Source organism: Passer domesticus, chromosome 3 (assembly GCF_036417665.1).
Source record: "Passer domesticus isolate bPasDom1 chromosome 3, bPasDom1.hap1, whole genome shotgun sequence".
NCBI lineage: Eukaryota > Metazoa > Chordata > Aves > Passeriformes > Passeridae > Passer > Passer domesticus.
Window position 1 is genome coordinate 7,703,196 of NC_087476.1, and position 20,614 is coordinate 7,723,809.

A 20,614-nucleotide genomic window follows, 5' to 3' on the forward strand; every position below is an offset into this window, starting at 1 on the left:
AAGGAAGATTTAGCCCGGAAGAGTTATTTTACCATGACTAAAGGAGAAAATGAAGTCTGAAATTCAGCTTTTCCATCAAGGCACTGAACTCAGATCCACAGAAGTATTCAGATACCAATATCCCACTGGACAAGAAATAGACAGGTAAATATATCTAAGAACCTGGAATTCATTAGCTCTGATCCATTTGGGCCCAAGAAGTATTCACTCTTTCCCCGAAGAGCAAGTAGAGCATCATGTGGAAAAACATCACTAAAAATCAGTATTATAAGAAAAGGCAGCTCACCCTCTGCAATGATGAAGGCTGGATTAATTTTCCAACACTCTTTAAGAACCATGGGAACTCATATCTACCAACCAGCAGCTATATGCAACTCAGTGTCCAATTTTGGACTTAATGTATGACTTCCAAAAACCATCTCCAAAGCACCAAGGACTGGCTGGCTGGAATTACTCTGCAGGAGAGAGCCAGCCAAGGTGCCACCAGTGAGGCACCTTGTTTAAGCCAAAGGTGTCATTCTGATCTCAGTTACACCAGAGCTAATCAGAAGCACAAAGATGCTAATAGATCAGAATCAAGCTTATTGTCGGTGTAAAGACTGTGGTTGCCCACTGAAGTGTCTTAGATTTCTAACTGTGGTGTTTCCAGGACAGTTTTGAATTACCAGCCTTTATTTTGAGTGTGTGCTACAGAGATCTGTGCATGCCAAGGTGATGGAAAAATATTATTTATATTTTTTTTCAGAAAAAGCATGCTAACTGAATGAAGGGAACTTGTTTTGCCCACTCTTTTTTAATCCTGGTTTTTTTTTTTTTTTTAAATGAGGTTGTGCCAAACAAAAGTTCAATGTCTCTTTTATTCACTTTGTGCCTTCTTTGATCCCCAGTACAGCTTGTTCAAATTCATAATCATGGTATAACTCAGGTTTTATTCCCCACTGTATATTTTACAAGTCTCCCATTATTTACAGTTTAAAAAAAATATATAATCTTAATAAAAAGAAAGATAACTTTATCTCAAATGAATTTTGTCATGCATGATATTTATGGGGGTATCAGAGGATTCTGTTCTCACAGAAGTTCCTTGTCCACATTATTGCCTCCCACCAGAACCATGAGAGGAAATTCTCCTTCAGATCAAATGTTATCCCAAATGGAGTCTGAAGTTCCAACTCAATTGCTGCAGAATAGAGCTCACAGTGTATCTACACCCTGCAGATTTCAAGGAACACCGAGCCTCAGAGAGTTTTGAAAAGGCCACAGCAAACTCATGCTTACTTTATTCCCCAGCTCACTACCATGCCAGTGGAACTTTGTGGATGTTGCCATCTTTGCATCTGTGTATCTCAGGTAATTAATTATAAATAAGTATGTTTCAGATGAAGTATGTCTTCATATGTGTGCCATAAGTATGACTTCAGATGAAGTCCTATTTCCTAAACCCTTCAGAGATAGATTAAAATCTCACTGTAGCTCTGCTGCAAATATTTTTCAAGACTTCAGTGTTTGTGAGATGACCTGAATTCCAAAATTGAGGCTGATTCTGACAAACTTACTAGCAAACCTCACATATTCAGCCTTATATTACCCTCTGATAATGTCACAGACACTGCTGAAGAGCAAATGCTTTACAAGACGATGAAATTTTTAAAAAAACCCAACAGCAAATAAAGTCCAGTCTTCCACACAAGTAATCAGTCCATGCTCTCAAGATACCAGCATAGCTGGCAGATACACATTATCCCTAGCAAAACATGTGAGCATTTCAGTCACACTGATGCAGAAGTTTCTGTATCCAAACCACATTTTAAGTTGCTACAATCCAGCTGTGACACATTTTTGTTAGGATATTAAAAGCACAGTGGTGCAGAATATAGATTAGATACTGTGCCAAAGAACAGCTTTATTAGTTTCAGCAAAATACACCCAGAAGACAACAAAGCAGTGAAACACCAATATTTTAAAGCAAAATAAATAAATATTATATAGACTCTGTCAATTTATGGAGCTGCTGGGATTATATTTTAATGCAATCTATTCATTATAACTACTATGAGTAAGAAACTTTCACTAATATAAAAAAGAAAACAAAACAAAAAATCCTGCTACAACTTGGAGGAGATTGTTAGAACTAGTGAAATAGTTATGGCAGAGTGGCATTTGGGCCACAAAGGGTAAGGTAAAATCATTAAAAATCATGATTTCTCCACAAGCACAGACAGAGACCAAAGAATTTACAAGTCTTGCATAAAAAAAGGATCTTCTAATCTGCATATGTAGCTTTTTAACTTTTACTGATTCCAGTCATCCTTGCTGGCTTATTCATGAAGAATATAAAAAAGTTTTTATTTTGAATGTAATTTTCATGAAATAATTTGCAAAAGAAAATAAAAGGTAGCTGTGAATGAGCATGTGATATAATTACATCAATTTGGGAGTTCTTTAGTGATAATAACCATCCTCAGTAAATACACCTGGAAAAAGGGTATTAAAAAATCTTACAGCAGAGGCCCAACTGGCTTCAACAAGACATTTGTTTTCCTCAGATGGTAATACACAAATATGTAATGTATAAATGAGCCGAAGATGCAGAATGTGTATTGTTAAGTCTTACATCTTTAACAACTGTGATTACATTGATAGCTTGTAAACCTTTGCCCAGGTTTAATTTATTCACTTTTTGTTAATTTACAAAGCAAGAGACACAAGTTACATGGAAGCTGAAAGGAAATGCACTGGCAAAACAAGAATTACAGAAAGATGCTGAGGACGGGATTCACTTACCTGCTTATAAGCTTCTAATGCCATCTTAGGCAGCCCAGGGACTATCTGGGGATCATCTCTTTGTTGCCAGCTGCCACCCCAGAATGGCACTACTCTTCTCTAAGTCCTGTGTTGTACCTGCCAGCTCAGTGTGGCTGTCTGAGACATCCTGGGGCACTGAAAATAGCAATGAGTGCTTATATTTAAGATAATTAATCCCACCCTGACTATTTATGCTCAGCCATACACACACAGTGTCCAAGCTAACCCCAGAGAGGGCTGTGCTGAGGAGGGAAGGGTGGAAACACCCAAGGCAGTCCATCTGGCCCAGCTCTGGGCCTGAAACAACACAGCCCACCCAAACTGCTGCATCCTCCCACAGCCCCACTGTGCTACAGCTGTTTATTGGCTGGGTCTTTTGGTCTTTGACGACTCAAGGATCTTGCAAGATGTTATGTTACATATTGTGGGAAATGCAGGGTTAGGAGAAACAGGAAATTTTTGGATTCCTCTCTGCATTCTGTCTGTATAATGAGAGAACAGCCCTCAGATACAGGTGGCTAGGAAGACCAAGAAAGAAATCAATATATATTGTGGCTAGGAAGTATGTCCCAGTAAAATGAACACTAATCACCAATCAGCTCTCTTTGCTTCTAGACTATGTATTTGGGGCTTTTTAGTTTGGGTGTTTGTTTTTTTGGTTTTTTTTTTTTAATCTCACCTTCTTCTGTTCTCTTGCAACTACTAACAGAACAGAGCATGATTTCCCTTTTCTACTTTCCTTTCATAGCCATTTCAGATCTTGTCTCTTTGAAAGATGCTGCCCATCACAGATTGCAATCTGCCTTGTACAGTTCTCAGTTATGTTTAAATCTTCTTTCATCCTTCAAAGGCTAGCTGAAAGAAGTGTCAGGTCATTATTTCAGGCTGTAGCTTAATACTTAGGCTTACCAGTATATGATCTCTCTCTTTGGTAAAGACCTTCATTCACTGAAGGTCAATGCATTAGTGTTATTTTTAAATATATTCCCAGCACTGAAGAGTTAAAAATAGCCTTCTACGAAAACGCACAGTAATTGGTTAAACCTTGTTAGCAATCACATGAAGATGATAACTCCTCCCAGGAAAAGACATAGCCAAAGCAGCTTTGACATGGATTTATACTTAGAAGAGCAGCTGCAGGCCTCCCGAGAAGGAGTGCACAATATAGTCTCTTGGATTATTAGCAGAAAATTAGCAGCGTGATGCTGGAAAGGAAGGGAAGGAGACATGAGAAAAAAACTTTCTCATGGTGATCTGCAAGTGAATTCCATGGATTCTCTATTTTGGAACTATACCCATTAGAAAGAAAGCCTAAAAGATGGATCTGGGAAAGGCAAAGCTGCTGAGAACTGGTCTCAATGCTTTATATCAAGCTATCCACCCTGTGCATGGAATTGCCTGGACAGATGGGAAGCAAGTGATACTGACTACTTTATACTATCAAAATGGAGAGCTGAAGTTTGGAGACTCAAGCATTCTTGGTCAATTTGAACATGTGCATGGGCTGTACTGGGGCCCATATTGCTCTACAGACACCCCAGCTCTGCTCGCTGTTCAGCACAAAAAGCACGTAAGCGTTTGGCAGCTGGTCTACAGCAGTGCAGAGAAGAAAAAGCCCTTGATTTCTCAGACTTGTGAAGTTGGTGAACCATTTCCACTGCTTTCTCAGGGCTGTGTCTGGAATCCAAAGAAGGAGGTCTTGGCTGTGCTTACAAAACGAGATGCTTCAGTCTTGCACGCCGTTCGCACTGACAATACGCGGGTTAAGGCAGACATCAAAAGCAGCGGACTCATCCACTGTGCTTGCTGGACTAAGGATGGTAATCGTTTAGTAGTTGCTATAGGCACTACCCTGCACTCCTACATATGGGATAATGCTCAGAAAACTCTAAATATCTGCTCCTTTTGCCCAGTTTTTGATGTGGGAGGTTACATCTGTGCTATAGAAGCCACTCTGGATTTCCAAATTGCTGTAGCTACTGAGCTTCCTTTAGATAACATCTGTGGTTTCAATGCAGGCATTGCATTTGATGTGCCCTCTGGTACAGAAGCTGCTTCTTTAATCTCACAGTCTGCTTTGGTGCTTGGTGACGAGGAATACTCCATGGACACACGAAGAAAGTCCATAGATTCAGATAGATCAGGTGTTGATTCAGTTGCTTCTTCTTCATCAGGTCCCGTGGATTTGACCCATATCCTTGCAAACCACCGTCGGTCTGATCCCAGTCCTCTCATTACTCTGAAACGCAAAGACTCTGCAGGAGCAAATGGTCAAGATTCTTCTCACTTGATCTTGGTGACTTTTGAGAGGAAGGTAACGACCACCAGAAAAGTCACCATCCCAGGTATTCCGGTTCCTGATATAATGGCTTTTGACCTTAGAGCTCAGATTGTGGCAGTAGCCTCTAATACTTCTAATATTGTTCTGGTGTATTCAGTAACCTCTTCCTCTATGCCTCACATTCAACAAATCCAGCTGGAAAAAAATGAAAGACCAAAGGGCCTATGCTTTTTAACAGATAAACTCTTATTGATTCTGATTGGCAAGCAGAGGTTCCCTGATCCTAATCTCATTCCATCTTCAAGTTCAGACAGGTATGTAATGCGTCTTATGGTCAAAGAATTGATGCTGGAAGAAAATTCTTCAGCATTGCCTGAGACTAAGCAGAATATGTTTTATAACTTTGAATCCTCTGTTAATATACCTGGGAAAAGAAAATTCTTTGAGAACCTTGCCACAGAAGACCAGCCTCAAAGCAGGGAGTTGTTAATACCAAGAAGCACAGTTATTCAGTCTCCAAGTGGCAGGAGAAGACTCATTGAAGAAGTAAAGATCCCTAGCTATGAGCAGAGCTCTTCATCAAGTGTGAGTGACCTGGATGAGAAAAGGCTCCCAGGTGACTCCTCGGTGGCCTTGGAAACATTGGATGCTGAACCTATGAATCGCTCAGTGTCTCTTCGTGGTTTTGGATCACCCAGCAGGATTTCCAGCAGACCAACATCTCCCAAAGTGCAGTTCAACATGATCCAAGAAGCATCACATTCTCCTAAAAACAACAATTTGCCAAGTGAAAGGGGAATGAGTCACATATCCAGAAATTTAGAGAGACTTTGTGGCAGTTTCAATGAGTTACAGCTGAGTCTTTCTGAAATAACAGACTTGGCTAGGAACGGGAGGAGGATATCTTTAGCCTACCCCTGCTCCCAGGAACCGCCTGTCGTGCACGTCACCTACCAGGTAACATTTTGTCAGCTTAGAAACACTGTGATAGGAACCAAATTTTTAAACAGTCTTGCATTTATTTAGCTTTAAACAAGAAGATGCAGTTTATTATTATCAACCCATAAGAAATGTAACCTTGGGTTGGAATCAAGCTTAATCTAAAATGAAATTATAATTTGTCATTGGAACAACAACTCAGGATGATGTGGATAGTTTAGAGAATACTTAACATGGGAGATTTGTCTGTTTCTTCTTTGATCATGCAGAATTGTCTTGGACACCGGCTGATTTTGTGTGCATCTGTCAGAGAGAACAGAGCCAGAGTTGTTAATCTACAAAAGGCTTATATTTTAGTTTAGTGCAGAGATAAACTGATGAATGGGGGGCTACAGTAGCTCACCAGAAATGTAATAAATTTAAACCTGAGCTCAAATCCAGAGTCTGAAGACAGCCATACTCACAAGACTGAAGCTAAGTATTGAATCTCAATTTATGGAAAATTTAAATGGATATTACATGAATTTGGCTTATTTCTGCTTTGATTTCTCAACACTATTCCTTGCAAAATAAGATGTACTCAGTTTGTAAAACACATAACCACTTCCAGTTTTCAGGGGAAAAACCCCTCAAACAAACAAAAACCTTCCAATCCATCAATATGTAATTATAACTTCATTAAATAAATATAAGAATTTCAAATCATCATGTTCCTATCTACCCTTGTTTTGGCAAATTTTCTCCTGGCTTCAATAAGAATTTCAAGTAAGGAATGTAGGTTGGGTAATTATTTCTATCTACTGTGTTTAATATTATTCACAGGAATAGTAACTTTATACTGATCAGATTTTTGAACATGCTGATGGAAGTGATAAAACTGGTACCCTTTTCAGGATGTAGATGCCAATTATAAATGCATTCTTATCTTCTGCAACATAAGCAGCATTATGTCAAAATAATACACTGCTTTGTGATGATGCTGAAGCAAATTTTACTTCCTTTAACTTTAAAGGAATTTATATAGACATGTAAGTACCCCTCCTTAAACAGTCATTAAGGGAATGGTGACTCAATTCAATCATGGTCATTACTTTCTAGCAAGTGTTTACTTGGCATTTAAACAGATTCTGGCGTGTTGGGTTGTCTGGATAAAAGCAAAGCTTTCGATCTGAATTAATCAATAATTTAACTTGAACACATTATACAAATTCTGGTGAAAAAGTAGCATGTCTATTTTAAATAATTTAGGATTTTATTGGCCAAGAAGCAAGCCCTTCTGTTCTCCAGTATGTTCAAATTAATTTTGATTTCTTAACATAAATCAACTTATTTATTTAGCAAGCAGCCCTGTTTCTAGGAGTCAATTGGATTAACCTTTCCCAAGAGAAGTTTTATTTGTGACACATAACATTAATCTAAGATCTGAAGTTGCTGTGCACATGCTTGCATTAGAAGTAAGAATAAGTTAACCTGTTATTTTTCTTTGGAAAGAACAACAAAAATATTAAGTCCTTCTAAAATACTGCTAGAAAAACTATGTTTAGATAGGAATACTTATTTATCTGAACAGGTTAGTTTCACAATAAGCCAGCAGCAAGCACTGCTAGCTCCGCATTACAATGACTCAAAAAAGTGCCACTAATGCCGTCCCACACACAGCTTTCCTGGGGAAGTCTCGACTAATGCCTTGTATAGTTCAGCCCTTCTTCTGAAATCTAACAGGATCACAGCATGATGCCAAAAAATAATGAAAAATAGACTTGGCAGAAAGGTCTACAGACAGACAGGGAAATATTTGCTTCATAGGCAGCTAATAATTTTCGGAGAAATAGTTGTTTTGATTAGTTTATATTCAGACATCCGAACCTTGCTCCTCCTTCAGGAGTTGTTTAGTGCACTGTGAGCTCAGAGACCAGCTGGGCTGTGGGTTCCAGCCAGACTCTGTGCTCGCAGAGCAAAAAGTCAGGAAATAGCTTTATTGCCTTATGATATAAATATCAGCCAGTGGAAAACTTTCTAAGCTTTAGGAACACTGCAGTCCAGTCAATAATATCGCCATTATCTTCCAGCTCTTTGTGCCAAGTGCATGTCTTCTTAAGTGTCTCTATAATCCCCAGCCTAGCAGAGGCTCAGACCTGACTGACAAATCTATTGTACTAAAGAATTCAATGATCAGAACTACATAACCATATTTATGCATTTAAAATATATAATGGAAGTATAAAACATAATAGTTAAAAATGTAGCAATAATTAACAAGCAATTATGAACACTTGTGCAGAAGCATTATTGACATATTTATGTGTACTTCCTGTTGTGCTTAGGAAACTAAAAAGCAGAAACATTTATTACTTAATAATTCATAATGTTTGCTCATTTAACAGCCTTCAAAACCTTTGTTTATCCTGTTAGTGCAAGTCTGCCTGTAACTCCTCTGAAGTCACATCTATGCAGTGCTACCACAATTTGTATTCTTTGTAGCCCATAGCCATAGAAGAAAACCATGATCATTCACACTTTGGAAATGTCACTGCACTATCACTTTTGTAATAGCATTCAGCCACCAGAGGTAACTTGATCATTCAACCCTGAAAAGCAAATATTATTGCTCTTTCATCACATGCAAGTTTGTGATTCAGGGAAATGTGGGAGGGCAGACAGACAAATGCAAGATATTATTTAAAAAGAAAAAAAAAAAGGATATGTCACAGATTTTTTTCTGTTTCATTTTGCAAAAAGATACTTTTATCATCCTTTCCCCCAGAAAAGAAACAGCTGCAGAATATTTAAACTAGTCTCATTCAAAAGCTAATTACAGTGGAAATAAAGCCAATCTGGATCTCAAATTAAAGGCATTTAGGCAAACCTCTCCAGGAGGAATAACATTCATCCTAATCTGAAGAATATCTTCAGACTCCTACATTTTGTTCTCAAGCAGTATGATGTCAAAAGTTTATATCACTGATAGCATATATTGCATAATTAAACAGGAAATAATATCTTTTCAGCAATTAGTCACAATGACTTTCTTTTCTTAGCACAAACCAATAATTGTACATAAGTCAATCTGTACTTTTATAGTATCTTCATACAATTTACTCTGGGAAGCTTTATTGCCAGCTATAAAGGTCAGCTACAAAATAAATGTGCTGTTTTTGTTTTTACACATATCTGGGAGATGAACAGAAAGGTCCAAACATATGGCAGTAAAGCTCTGATAGAAATACATGATGAAAAGAAGGGCAATATATGGGGGGCACAGTAAAATGAGCAAAGACGAGGCTGAAATGATGAGCTGTAATAAGACCATGAACCCTTCTGAAATCCAAAGGGCAATTTTGACTCGGGTTGAGCAATAGAAAGTAAGTCATGAAAATGATGGAAGAGGAAGCTGATATGACTGCTCCCTGGAGTAAGAAACTAGTCAGCTATCCTGAAATTTAGAGACAAGAGATTTAGGATGACTGTAAAAGAAAGACCTGCAGTAGTCAAGAGAAAGTGTGATTAATGCAGGGATAACATTTTGAGCAAAGGTTGAGGAATTTGCGTGATTAATGCATGGATAACATTTGAGCAAAGGTTGAGGAATTTGTTATGAACAAATTCTGTCAACAGCGTTCTGAAACTGATCAATAGCAGACAAGCAGGGTCTGTAGAGGAGACAAATTCCTTTTGTTAGAGCAGATGATTTGTTTGTTGGATGCACAGGTGCAAAAGGAAAGGAGCACGCAATGTCAACAGCGAAGCCAAGTTATCATAGTGCACAAAGAAAGCAGAGATCACACATAAAGATCATGGAAGCACAAAAGGTATCTTAGATGACAATACACCTGAAACAGTAGTTGCAGAACTAAAGACAGAGCCAAGTGGAGAGAAATCCCAGCATTGTGTCCCCAGGAATGCTGATGTGCCCTATAAATGCAAACTGCACTGGGATTTAAGCACCTCTGAGCACCTCAGATCTCTTCCAGCATAAACATTTTACAGGCTTATGCTTCTCTGCCAGGTTAATTAAGGTTGCAATTGGAATGTCCCACATAAGGGTAAGGAAAGGAAAGATATCCATATCTCCACCACAATAAAATCAGAATCTACCAAAAAGCAGGCAGGAATCACAGCAACAGTAGAAATAATGACAGGGAAGGGGAGCAGTGCAAGCTGTCAAACCTAATGAACACTACCTGTGGCAATGCTGCACAAGGTGCAGTGAGAATGTAAATCATAATTCTCCTTCCTCTTCAGTGCTCTCTTCCTTAGCTGTTTAAGTGTATTTTCACTGTCTTCTGGGACGGAACTCCCACATCTATCTAATCTACAAGCTTTTTCTCATCCTGCACAATGAATCTGGGTGCGAAGTAAAAGCAAGCTGACTAATGGGTACTAAGGTATCAAACCTGAAATCACCAGTGGAGCACAACACAGTTGAAATCAAGGGTGTAAAAAGAATGAAAACAGAATCCTAGACAACTACAGCATTATTCACTGTGCAATGCATGTACTAACCTGACACCTTTCCCTTATAAAAGAACAGATTATTAACACACAGGGGATGAAGAATATTTAAAATACCTGTAATTTAGCACAGGTATCATGAAAATCATGCCACAAGGGAAATTACTTGTTCAACAGCAGAGAATAGGGATTAATAGAAGAAAAATAAGACAGTTAAGGAATTATCTGCAATGGAGATAGTAATAGTTATAGCAATATAGAAGAAAATGGAAAAAATTACTAGTGGATTTTCTTATGATGGATTTTCAGTGTCATCTAAAAGTTTCATTAATGATCTGCTGAGTTATGCTTATAAAATCTGCATATGACATAAAGTCAGTAATATTTTCTGTAAAGGATCATGATTTCACACTTGTAAATTGATGACTATTATTTAACATCTAGAAAAAATAAAAAAAAAGATTGAAAGTAATTACATTAACTAATATAAAATGCATAGTAATATATTTCAGGATTAAGAGATGAAATTTCTGCTTTTGTACAAGTTATATGACTACAAGATGACTGTGAATTTAAAATACAATACAGTTATGAAAAGAACAAAGGCAGTGTGTGGGCACATCAGTGAGACATATCCTTCAGCAGGTAAAGAGCACTGAGCACACAGCTGGCAGGTCTCATCTGAGAAACATCTTACATTCCTAGACATCCGTGGGCAAGAAGAACACATTGAGACTTCAACTGATTGCTAACCCAATGTCAATAAAAACAAATCTGAGTGGTAGCACATTCTCATTTAGCTCACTGTTTCATCAGTTGTTGAATTTAAGTTCATTAAGATGATCCCAGCATGCAGGGGAGTGTAGGCAGTGCATTAGGAAATACAAGACAAATGAAGAAAAGGTCAAGAGCAGAACCAGCTCCAGCTGACTGCTCAGTGGGGTTCAGAAAAGAGAGAGAAGGCATGTTCACCTATTGTGCATTATGAAAATTGCACATTTGTGAGATATATAACATCTCATCCAGGAATCCTTTTGCCTTAGTAAATTATGTTTTTCTCTTACATATTTGCAATCCAAAATGTGAGTTTTGAAAGACAGTTTGGCATTGCTGTGAGGGGCTGGCTGCTGCCCAAAACACCCTTTATAGGCTATAAAATCTGATCTGGGCAGGCTGACGTGGGTGAGAGAAAACAATTCTTGAATCGACCGTTTCTTTTTGCTGGGTTTTTGCTGAAGGAGAGTTGGACTCAACATACTACAGGAAGTTGGCTAAAGAAACTTAATCCAAAAATATATGCTAGTGTATGTGGAAATATATTTGTTTCTTCTGTCATTAACATGTTCTTTGTCTACCAATAAACTTTGTTCCAGCATAAAGCAACTAACACAAGGGATTTTAATCAGGGAATTTCAAGTCCTCTGATTCTTACTGGAGATAAATAACAAAATAGCAAAAACAGACATGGATTTTGGGAAAGGGTGGATTAAATCTAGATTTGGCTAGAAAATTGTCTTTGGGTTATGGCGTGGTTGTGGCATGAAAGTGGAAAATACTGAGGCAAGCTTTTAGTAGTACTTCTAACTCTGTCACAAATTAATTCCATGACCTTGACTAAATCTCTTAAGCTCCCTCTGTAATGGGGTGATCACCTATAAAAAGGGAATACTAAGAGTTACCTGCCTCACAAGAAGGTATAGGTTTAAATCAGTTAATCTGTGATATGATGTGTGTGAACACATTCCTCCAAGAGAATCATCACTTAAACTACGCATTAAACAAAAAGGCTAAATAATTAGAAGATTATAACAGAGAAAGATTATTGACCTGACAGAATTTGTAAAAAATCAAAAATAAGTGTATAAGATTATTATGTTTATCATTATAAACAGAAGCATATGACAGAGAAAATAGCTCATATAAACGCTGACAAGTGATGAAAGACAAACAACTGAGACTTGATCTTTCAGGTCTGTCCTTGAAACACTGTTTAGGATAAAAAATAGGTTGTTGTGCAGTTTGTGTATACAAAAATGTCTTCCACTTCCAATGGCTGTTCCAATAATAATGTGCAATGCTATATAGGAAACAAACTATAACAAAATCATCTTGAGTATACATGTCCATTCAACTGATGTCAAGTCCAGACAGACAGAGCTAGATTATTTTCTGATAATTCTTGAGTTGAAGCATTATCTATGTGAAAAATGAACCACCTGGGTCGAGGCAATGAGCTTGTCTCATGTACAGTCCATTTTTTCTATAATTCATGTACTGAAGTTCCAGTTTGAATAAACTCTGTTACTCCAACCTGAACTCAGGAAAATGAAATAATTGTTAGATGTGCTAGTCCACAATCTGCAGCAATGACAAAACTTTGCACAAATACCTGCACAGGCAAAGAGCACCTTTGCAATGCCTGTGCAAAGCACACACTCACTGCTGAACATTCAGCCCATTGAGTTTCAGGTGTGTTTAGGTTCAACAGAACGCAGTTCTACATAACTTGGAAATATCTAAAAATTACAAAGAAATTTTCTGATATAGTTACAGCTGTAACAAAAAGCTGCTATAGATTTATGACTAAGACAATGATACTTCCTTGATATATTCCTTAGGTATGTCCTTTATTAATTATGTGCCAACAAATTTCTGATTGTTTTGAATGTGGAAAAAAAGATAAGAAGACATTTGAAAGTTGGAAAGTTCACTTTTTTAATGGAAAGATATTTTTTATGGTTATCATTAATAAAATAAATAAATAAATAATAAATAAATAATAACAATCAGCCATAGGCGATCTGCATGAGTAATTTATAGCAGAGCAGGGGAAAAGACATTTGCAACAGTCAGCAGACATTCTGATTTACAGAATTCAATGCAGTTGCATGACAGCACAGATACTGTGTACAGAAAAGTGAAAGGGATTGATTTAGAAAGGTTGTTACACAGCAAAAAAGCACACGTTCACAGAGACCAACTGTCAAAAGACTGCACAATTAGAAATGAAGACAAGCATTACAAGAGACATTTATTTAGTCAGAGGTTAGATTACTGTGCACACAAATTGAAGATGCAGTTGTGAATTCATTCAACCGTAAGTTTTACATTAGCAAGAAAAATTCAAGGGTGTGAAGTAGACACAGACAGAGTAGGACTAGAACAGGAGTTAGAATAGATGAGGTCTTGTCAACCCATTCTGAAATATTATCTTGGATCCCTTTTGAATGTATGAAACAGAGGGATCTATGAAATTGGGTAAATAGACTGTCCCTTCACAACAAATATGTAAAATCTGGGGGTATCGCAAACACAAAGATGCCAAAGAAAAAGAAACAAAGCAAAACATAACACATGGAACTACACGGGGAGAAATCACGGAAAGAGCAAAATGAAGTTCACAGGACAATGTTGATTCTCAGGGTCACCTAAATTTCATGAAGCACAAACAAGCCACCTTTATATTCAAGTGTTTTCTTTCATTGAATATCAGAGCAAATTCTAAGGCTGTAAATCCATACATTCCCTCCCTCTCAAAGCAAGTCACAGGATTCCCAAGCTACCTTGATGTGACAACTTTTCAGAGAGGCTGTTGCTAGGTCCAGTCTCTCTGCAATACTCCCTGTACCAAAATAACCCTGAGGTTATTTTACCAGGGTGGAATAGCTGCCCTCAAACCCACCCACACACACAGCTGAAATTGAGCAGAGTACTCATTTACTGTGGCAGCATCTGGAACAACATTACTCCAGGTATGATACATTCCCTTCCACTGAACTGGCTTCAGGCAGGGAGGCCCAACAGACACACAGACACACAGGATACACGTACAGGGCTGAGGCAGCTTTGAGCTGCAGAAGCTCACAAAGCAAAAACCAAAGAGGCATTTTTATCCTCCTCACGTGGGACTATGAGGTTGTGCTTAGAATGGTCCTGCATCATGATGACATCTATAAACTGTAGGAAAGACAGACAAAGAAAAAGCAAAATGACTAAAGAACTGAAAGGAGTAAGAGCAGAGGAATGGTTTTAAGTACTTGGGCTCGATGTCTAAGCCATTAACTAGATTTTTTCTTTTACATACATGGATATGAAGAAAAGCTTTTCAAATGGATCAGTTACTGAAGAAACAAAAGACGTTCTTCTCTGTGATGGCAAGATCCATTTGAGTTTAGTCCAGCAGCTGTTTGATCTGCCTGTTATTGAAATGAAACACGGTATGTTCTTTTTATTTCTGCTATCTGGTTTCACCTGAGATTTTTAGCACATAAAAGAGGCATTTGTGATAGAATAATTACCCCAGACTTTAGTAAACTGAGCTAACTAACTTCTTTTTGCAAGTGTGTGTTTCCCCTTGTCTGAAATACAGCAGAGTCTCTCGAAATCATTTAAATGCTAAGTAACTGCAAAACTACCTATTAACAGAGTTATATGTTAGGTGCCTCTGCAAAGGAAGGCTGAGAAAATAATCAGTACACTGTGTTACTGGAAGTAAAATTGCTTTCCTGAAACCTTTTGGCACTTTGCTTCATCCATACTTACTAGCATGTCTTAGCCCTAACAACAGAGTATAGGTTGGAGAAAAACTCACTCTCAGAATATTACAAATATATATATACATGTATTGAGCAGCATTTGGGATTATTTTAATGTAAGATAAAAAATGAAGCTCAATGTTCCTATTTGCCAATCTCCCATTTTTTACCACCCACCACTGATTAACTCATAAGGACAGATGCCACAAGGGGAACCTTGGCCCCAGACTGGCCTCTGGATTGCCTTGTCCCTGTCTGTTCCTGTGTGACACCCTCTTAACAACACACAAGCTGCCATTTCTTAGCCATTTCTCTATAATGCTTCTGATGGCTTTTCTCATCACAGGCTACCATGATCCTCTTTCTGAGGCTGTTCCAGAAGACAGGCACATGCACGTTCCATATTTTTTTTCAAGAATCTTCCTTGACTGTGTGGTGCAGGGGAAGCATATATGAAAAAACTCTACTGCTGTTGAGACCTGAGCTATTTCCCAGCAGGCTTCTGCAGCAACATGATGCAGAGCTGCAGGGCAAGGAGAAGCCCATTTTTGGCCTGTATTTACAGCTCTTGAATTTGGAAAGAAATGCCTGTAATAAACAAGAGAACTGAGGAAACCTATTTTCAGCTCTATAGAGCAGCTGAATATTTAATTAGCAGAACACCTCAATTTCATGTATTAGAATTCAGAGATATTTAAAAGAAGATAATGTCTCAGAATCATCCTAATGTGTCCCTCTTTCTGCTCAGATTTTCTGACATTGAGTCTGTATGCTTTCAGCAAAAACAAAAACCAAAACAAGAATCTTTCTAAAACTCATCCAAATCCTGCAAAATTATAAGGTTTGGAGAAGAAGCAGTTGTGTAGCTCTTTATGCAGTCCTAGATGGTACTTGCTTATATTCCTAAAAGTTTCTTTTGACACAAGACATAAATATTAAATATGAAGTTTAAAAATATCACTCCCATCCTTTAATACTATATAATTAAAGGGTATGTAATGAAGAGCATGCTTGTATTATAATGACAGCCTGGCATTTATTGCTATGAGTAAACACTTAAGCATTAATAGATTGGAGGGAAAAGCTCCAGAACTGTAAGTCAAATTAATGTCCACAGCAATGCTGTTAAGACCATCAGAGTTAAAAGAGCAATGAGCTCAGCCTCATTGTTTGCACTTTAAGCCCAGGACTGTAATACCATTACCTGTGCTAAACAGAGTCTGTTGTGCAGTGCCCTGGTAGCAGCACACAGGAATCTCTCTTTCTGGCATATCATCATAATTGTTCACAGTAAAAGGGCACTACACTCTGCACATGGTTTTTCCATTTAAATATTCTGTGGGATATACTTCCAAGCAAGTGTTATCAATGACACTGAGAATTTCCAGCATTTCAGTGGGTGAAAATAAGTTCCAAGAGCCTGACACAAAAGTATGCTTCATCAATTTGATCAACAATGGAATATCCATTTGGACCATAGAACTTCCACTTTCAGGGCCACTGCTCACAGAATCTGAAGTCTGGTCAGATTTAGAAAGAAAGTATTAAGAGCAGAAGATTAAAGATCTATGGTTTGGAAACACAATCTTCTTATGATGTAACAGGTGACATGACAACATACAACCAGCCTGCAAAAGTGCTTTGTTAGTAGGTAAAGAAGGAGAGATTTGCCTTCTCCAGGAGCATGCTTTGTTATGCATGACAAAAAATAAGAATGGTCCATTTGGATTTTCTACAGCTCCTTTTTTCACATTCCATTTTAAAAATAGTTTTATATCCCAAAATCTAAAATCCCAACACAGAACCTAATAGGGCTTTCTTTCCCTCATATCCAAGCTAATGCCCCTGCTCAATAATGACAGAATCACATGCTCTGAGGAAAGTGTGTCATATAAGGGCTCCCCCAATGGTTTTAAGTTGCCACAGATTTTTTTTTTTTCATACAGTGTAAAACTGGAAAAAAAATAGAGAATTCACCTTTTTTTTTCCAATGAGAACTGCAATATCCAGAGAGAAAGAAAGTCAGATTAATCACTAAAGAAAATAAATATAGCTTCATTTTTAAGCCAATTTAATAAATATAGCTTCACTTTTAAGCTAAGAAAAGTAAAAAAAAAATGGGGGGAGGTTTATTTTCTTCTATACAATACAGAAAGAGAATCTAAAACGTTTTGAAGTATTTTGGTTTTTAAATCTTGCCCCTTTTTTTTCAGAAAATAAAAAGGATTAAAAATGTCATCCATATTTTGTTAATTCTCTTTAGGAGAAGACTCTATAAATAATTGAAAGACAAGAAATTTTATGTAGCAGCTTTTGTAAATCATCTTTTGCAAATCATCCTCAAGGTGTAACTTTCTTCTATTTGCTATATGAAATTGAAAACACATCGAGCAATCTTTGTTTGACAGTAATGACATGGAGACCCCTACACCTTTCTGGAACAAGTACAGCACAATCATTTTTGTTAGCAACTTTTCCATTTTTTATAATCTCTTCGTCATTTGGGTAGAGCAGATGAGTGAAAAGACTAAGCAGAATTAGATGTCATTAAAACAAAAGTCAATATGGAAAGGCTGGCTGAGTTTTCAGAAGATGAAGATAGTTTTAGTTTATTAGAACTAGCAAAGATGCACCTTGTGTTTGAACTTAATTTAAATAAAGGACAAAATGCCTCAAACCTTGCAAGATCTTTCCCTTAGCCCCTCACTGCATTTGCACAAAGGTGTGTTGAGCATGGATTGTCAGACCTTAATGTCATTAGTGTAATAAGGCTTTAGTGCACAAAAAGAAACCCTGCTCTTGCCTGCATGCTCACTGACTTTTAGAAACGTGCTTCTACATTTACATAACCACAGCAGTGCACTCATTTTCTTTTTCTTGCTTAATTTTTGTAGGCTCTTCTTGGATTGTGCTCACTGCAGACAAGGACGGCTTTGTGCCATTAATATTCAAAGCCACACAAGAGATAATCATAAGGGATGGAACTGACAGTTCAGAAGTCTGTGGAGGTCACTCCCACAAAAAAAGCATCCCAATGCGACCACCAAGCAGAGTGACATAATTTCTGAACAAAGAACCCCAATGACCTTCTTTTCTCCTACAAAACAGAGATATTCTGTGCTCTCAGACACTGAGAGACTAGAAAGCTGTCTTCACTACTTTCCATGTATTGTAACTGCAAAATCTGTGGCATGGTTACACTACAGCTACATCCTCGGGTTGGCTGGACCCTCGCTATTCCTTTGGAAGGACTGGACCTACAGTGAAGTTCACCACAGCTGCTGTTTTTAATGGCTGGAGCCAGGAGACTATTGTCTACTTTGACTGAGGTCAGGATGTTCTTGGAGGAACAGTATTATGCTAAAAATCATGGAGTAACAACAAATCTAGCTGGTGCAAGTGCACAGAAGAAAATACAACTAAAGAGCTTTTATATTCATTAAGAAAAACCAGGATAGGAAAAAAAAAGAAAAGAAAATTGCCTCAGCCTCTTTTCTATTCCAGCTGGATCCCATGGAAACCTGCAACATTTTCAGAAATGCCTAATTTTTATATGAAAATGTTCAATTACTAAAAAGGCTGCATCACTGTCTCCTGTCACTGTATTACACAGTATGCAGATTTATACATGCACACAGAAGAGAAAGAAAAAATCTTGCAAGATAAATTGAGGATCAAAGATGTTGAATGTAAATTTCATTTGGCTAAATATAGGCATATACACTGAACATTTCATCTACACTCTGCATGATCAGTCAAAAAAAGAAAAGCACTTCTACAGCAGATTTTTTATGCCCTAACAGAGATTTCTAAAACTGATTGTGGTGAACTGTCCCTGTTAAATAAGTAAATAAGTGCCTGTTCCTTTCCACTGACTGCAAACACAAGCTGGGGGACTGGTTTGAACACAAACATTTGCTTTTAGCCAGGTGAACCTCACCGTGAGAGACAAGAAACAATACAGACACAGGTGAGAGTCAGGCAGGCGGGTCCATGGAAATGAAACTGTTGTGAATATGGTGATAGAAATAGGCATAAGGGAAGAACTTAATGCACTCCCTAACTTTTCCTCATTGAAATGCAAAGAGAAGGACAAAGTAGAGTGAGCAGCCATGTGTGCAAGGACATTTTGTACTGCTGGAACCATGGAAAGTCATGCCTGCTTCACCCTGTACAGCCAGGGAAACAAGGAAGGACACTTAAGCTACTATTAGGAGTTAGTTTTCATACTGTGCATTTTGGGTCTTGTTTATACCCTTGGGGAGTCTTTTTTCCCTTCCTGGGAACTATGGCAAGCCCATTCATAGGGCACAGATATTAAAATCCAGTTACAATACTTCACCCCACACAAAGGCTGGACCAAGACAGTAGAGCTACGCTCTGAAGGACCTTAATGGGTTTGGAGGTTTGGCATTAGTACCATTGCAGTGATGAAGCCAGGAATCTCATAAGGAACTATTTCAATTCTTGAAACAAGTAAACAATTTCATTGAATTAAATGTCTTCCTCATGCAAGTATCCTCCCAGGGACAAAGGAATCATCATTCTAAATCACCTATAACCACAGGCATGCAATACCACAGAATATATTTGTACTACCTTGTTTGCAAAGATATCTTTAAGCAGCCTCAAGAAGCATTCCTCATTGTAAAAAAAGTAAATCTTAAACAACAAATAAATATGACTTTTTAAGTATTAAACACATCAGTTACTTTATAGTTATTGGGTTAATTGGATTTCCTGCTTCTTTGCATTAGAATTGTGTTCAAATGGGTATTTGTATTACTACTGCTTTAAGAATTTGATGTAAGTCATGCTTTCCTTCACTGAAATCAGCACAAATCACTGAAATCAAATAAGCAACACGAAGGTTCACAGACATAGCATGGTGAGGGAAGACATGATCAGATTTCTAAAGGACATAGCACATTTCAAGGCAGCAGATGTTTCTAATCCTGCAAATACCCTTGAATAACATCCTTGTGTCTCATAAGTCTTGGGTATTTACAATGCTTATGTTATGGCCAAGCAAAATAAAACTTAATTATAACTCACTAGAGTGGTGGGAGGATCTATTTTAGAGGACTACTTAGGGACAAATAAAGGAAAAACAACAACAAATTTTTTTTCCACAAATATTATCTTCTATGGCTAATAATCCCATAGTTCTGTCCACTCAAACTGAAACTAATGAAGCACAGAAAATGCTACAGAGGAACTCTGGGAAGGTGAAAAACTGAACTAGCAGAGATCAGCAGGTATACAGACATCAAAGATACCTCAGAACTTATAACCAGACATTTCTTTGTCATTCTGTCATATTACCATTTTAGTTTTTAATGCATTACTCTTCTATAAAGCAATCTGAGTGTCGAGGAGATCAGAAATTAAAAGAGATTATTTGAATAGCTATCAAAGTTTGGTTTGGTTCTGTTTGGTGGAGCTAAAAAAGGACAAATTTTCAGATGACAAAACAGTTATTTTCAGAAAGCAACTAGCTGTAAAATAAAAAATTTTAGTTCTGTGATGCTTAATGATTTTCTGGATTTGTAATATATTGGTGACATTGTTTTCCCTGCTGTATGATTCAAAGATCAAGTAG

The 20,614-nt window shown here is 37.6% G+C and overlaps 1 protein-coding gene and 1 long non-coding RNA gene across 4 annotated transcripts in view; one reads left to right on the forward strand and one right to left on the reverse strand.

The window, feature by feature from the left end:
• The window catches only part of LOC135295926 (uncharacterized), a 35,283-nt gene that overhangs the window by 6,017 nt on the left and 8,652 nt on the right, over positions 1–20,614 (reverse strand). For 2 of the 3 annotated variants that reach the window (XR_010357965.1, XR_010357966.1), the window contains exon 3: positions 2,785–6,328. This is a non-coding gene — a long non-coding RNA (uncharacterized LOC135295926). Of the gene's footprint in view, positions 1–813; positions 6,329–20,614 lie in introns of those variants that run through there. The other variant, XR_010357964.1, reaches the window with a different exon arrangement.
• LOC135295922 (WD repeat and coiled-coil-containing protein-like) lies at positions 4,124–20,456 on the forward strand. The gene is made up of 3 exons (XM_064411776.1): positions 4,124–6,043; positions 14,574–14,694; positions 17,907–20,456. The coding sequence occupies exons 1-3, from the start codon at positions 4,124–4,126 to the stop codon at positions 18,071–18,073; spliced, it is 2,208 nt and encodes a 735-aa protein (XP_064267846.1). The 3' UTR covers positions 18,074–20,456.

Coding starts and splice junctions, on each gene's coding strand:
- LOC135295922 (XM_064411776.1), top strand. CDS start 4,124: ATGGATCTGGGAAAGGCAAAGCTGCTGAGAACTGGTCTCAATGCTTTA. Junction 6,044..14,573: donor TCGTGCACGTCACCTACCAG/GTAACATTTTGT, acceptor ATGGATATGAAG/AAAAGCTTTTCAAATGGATC. Junction 14,695..17,906: donor TGTTATTGAAATGAAACACG/GTATGTTCTTTT, acceptor TAATTTTTGTAG/GCTCTTCTTGGATTGTGCTC.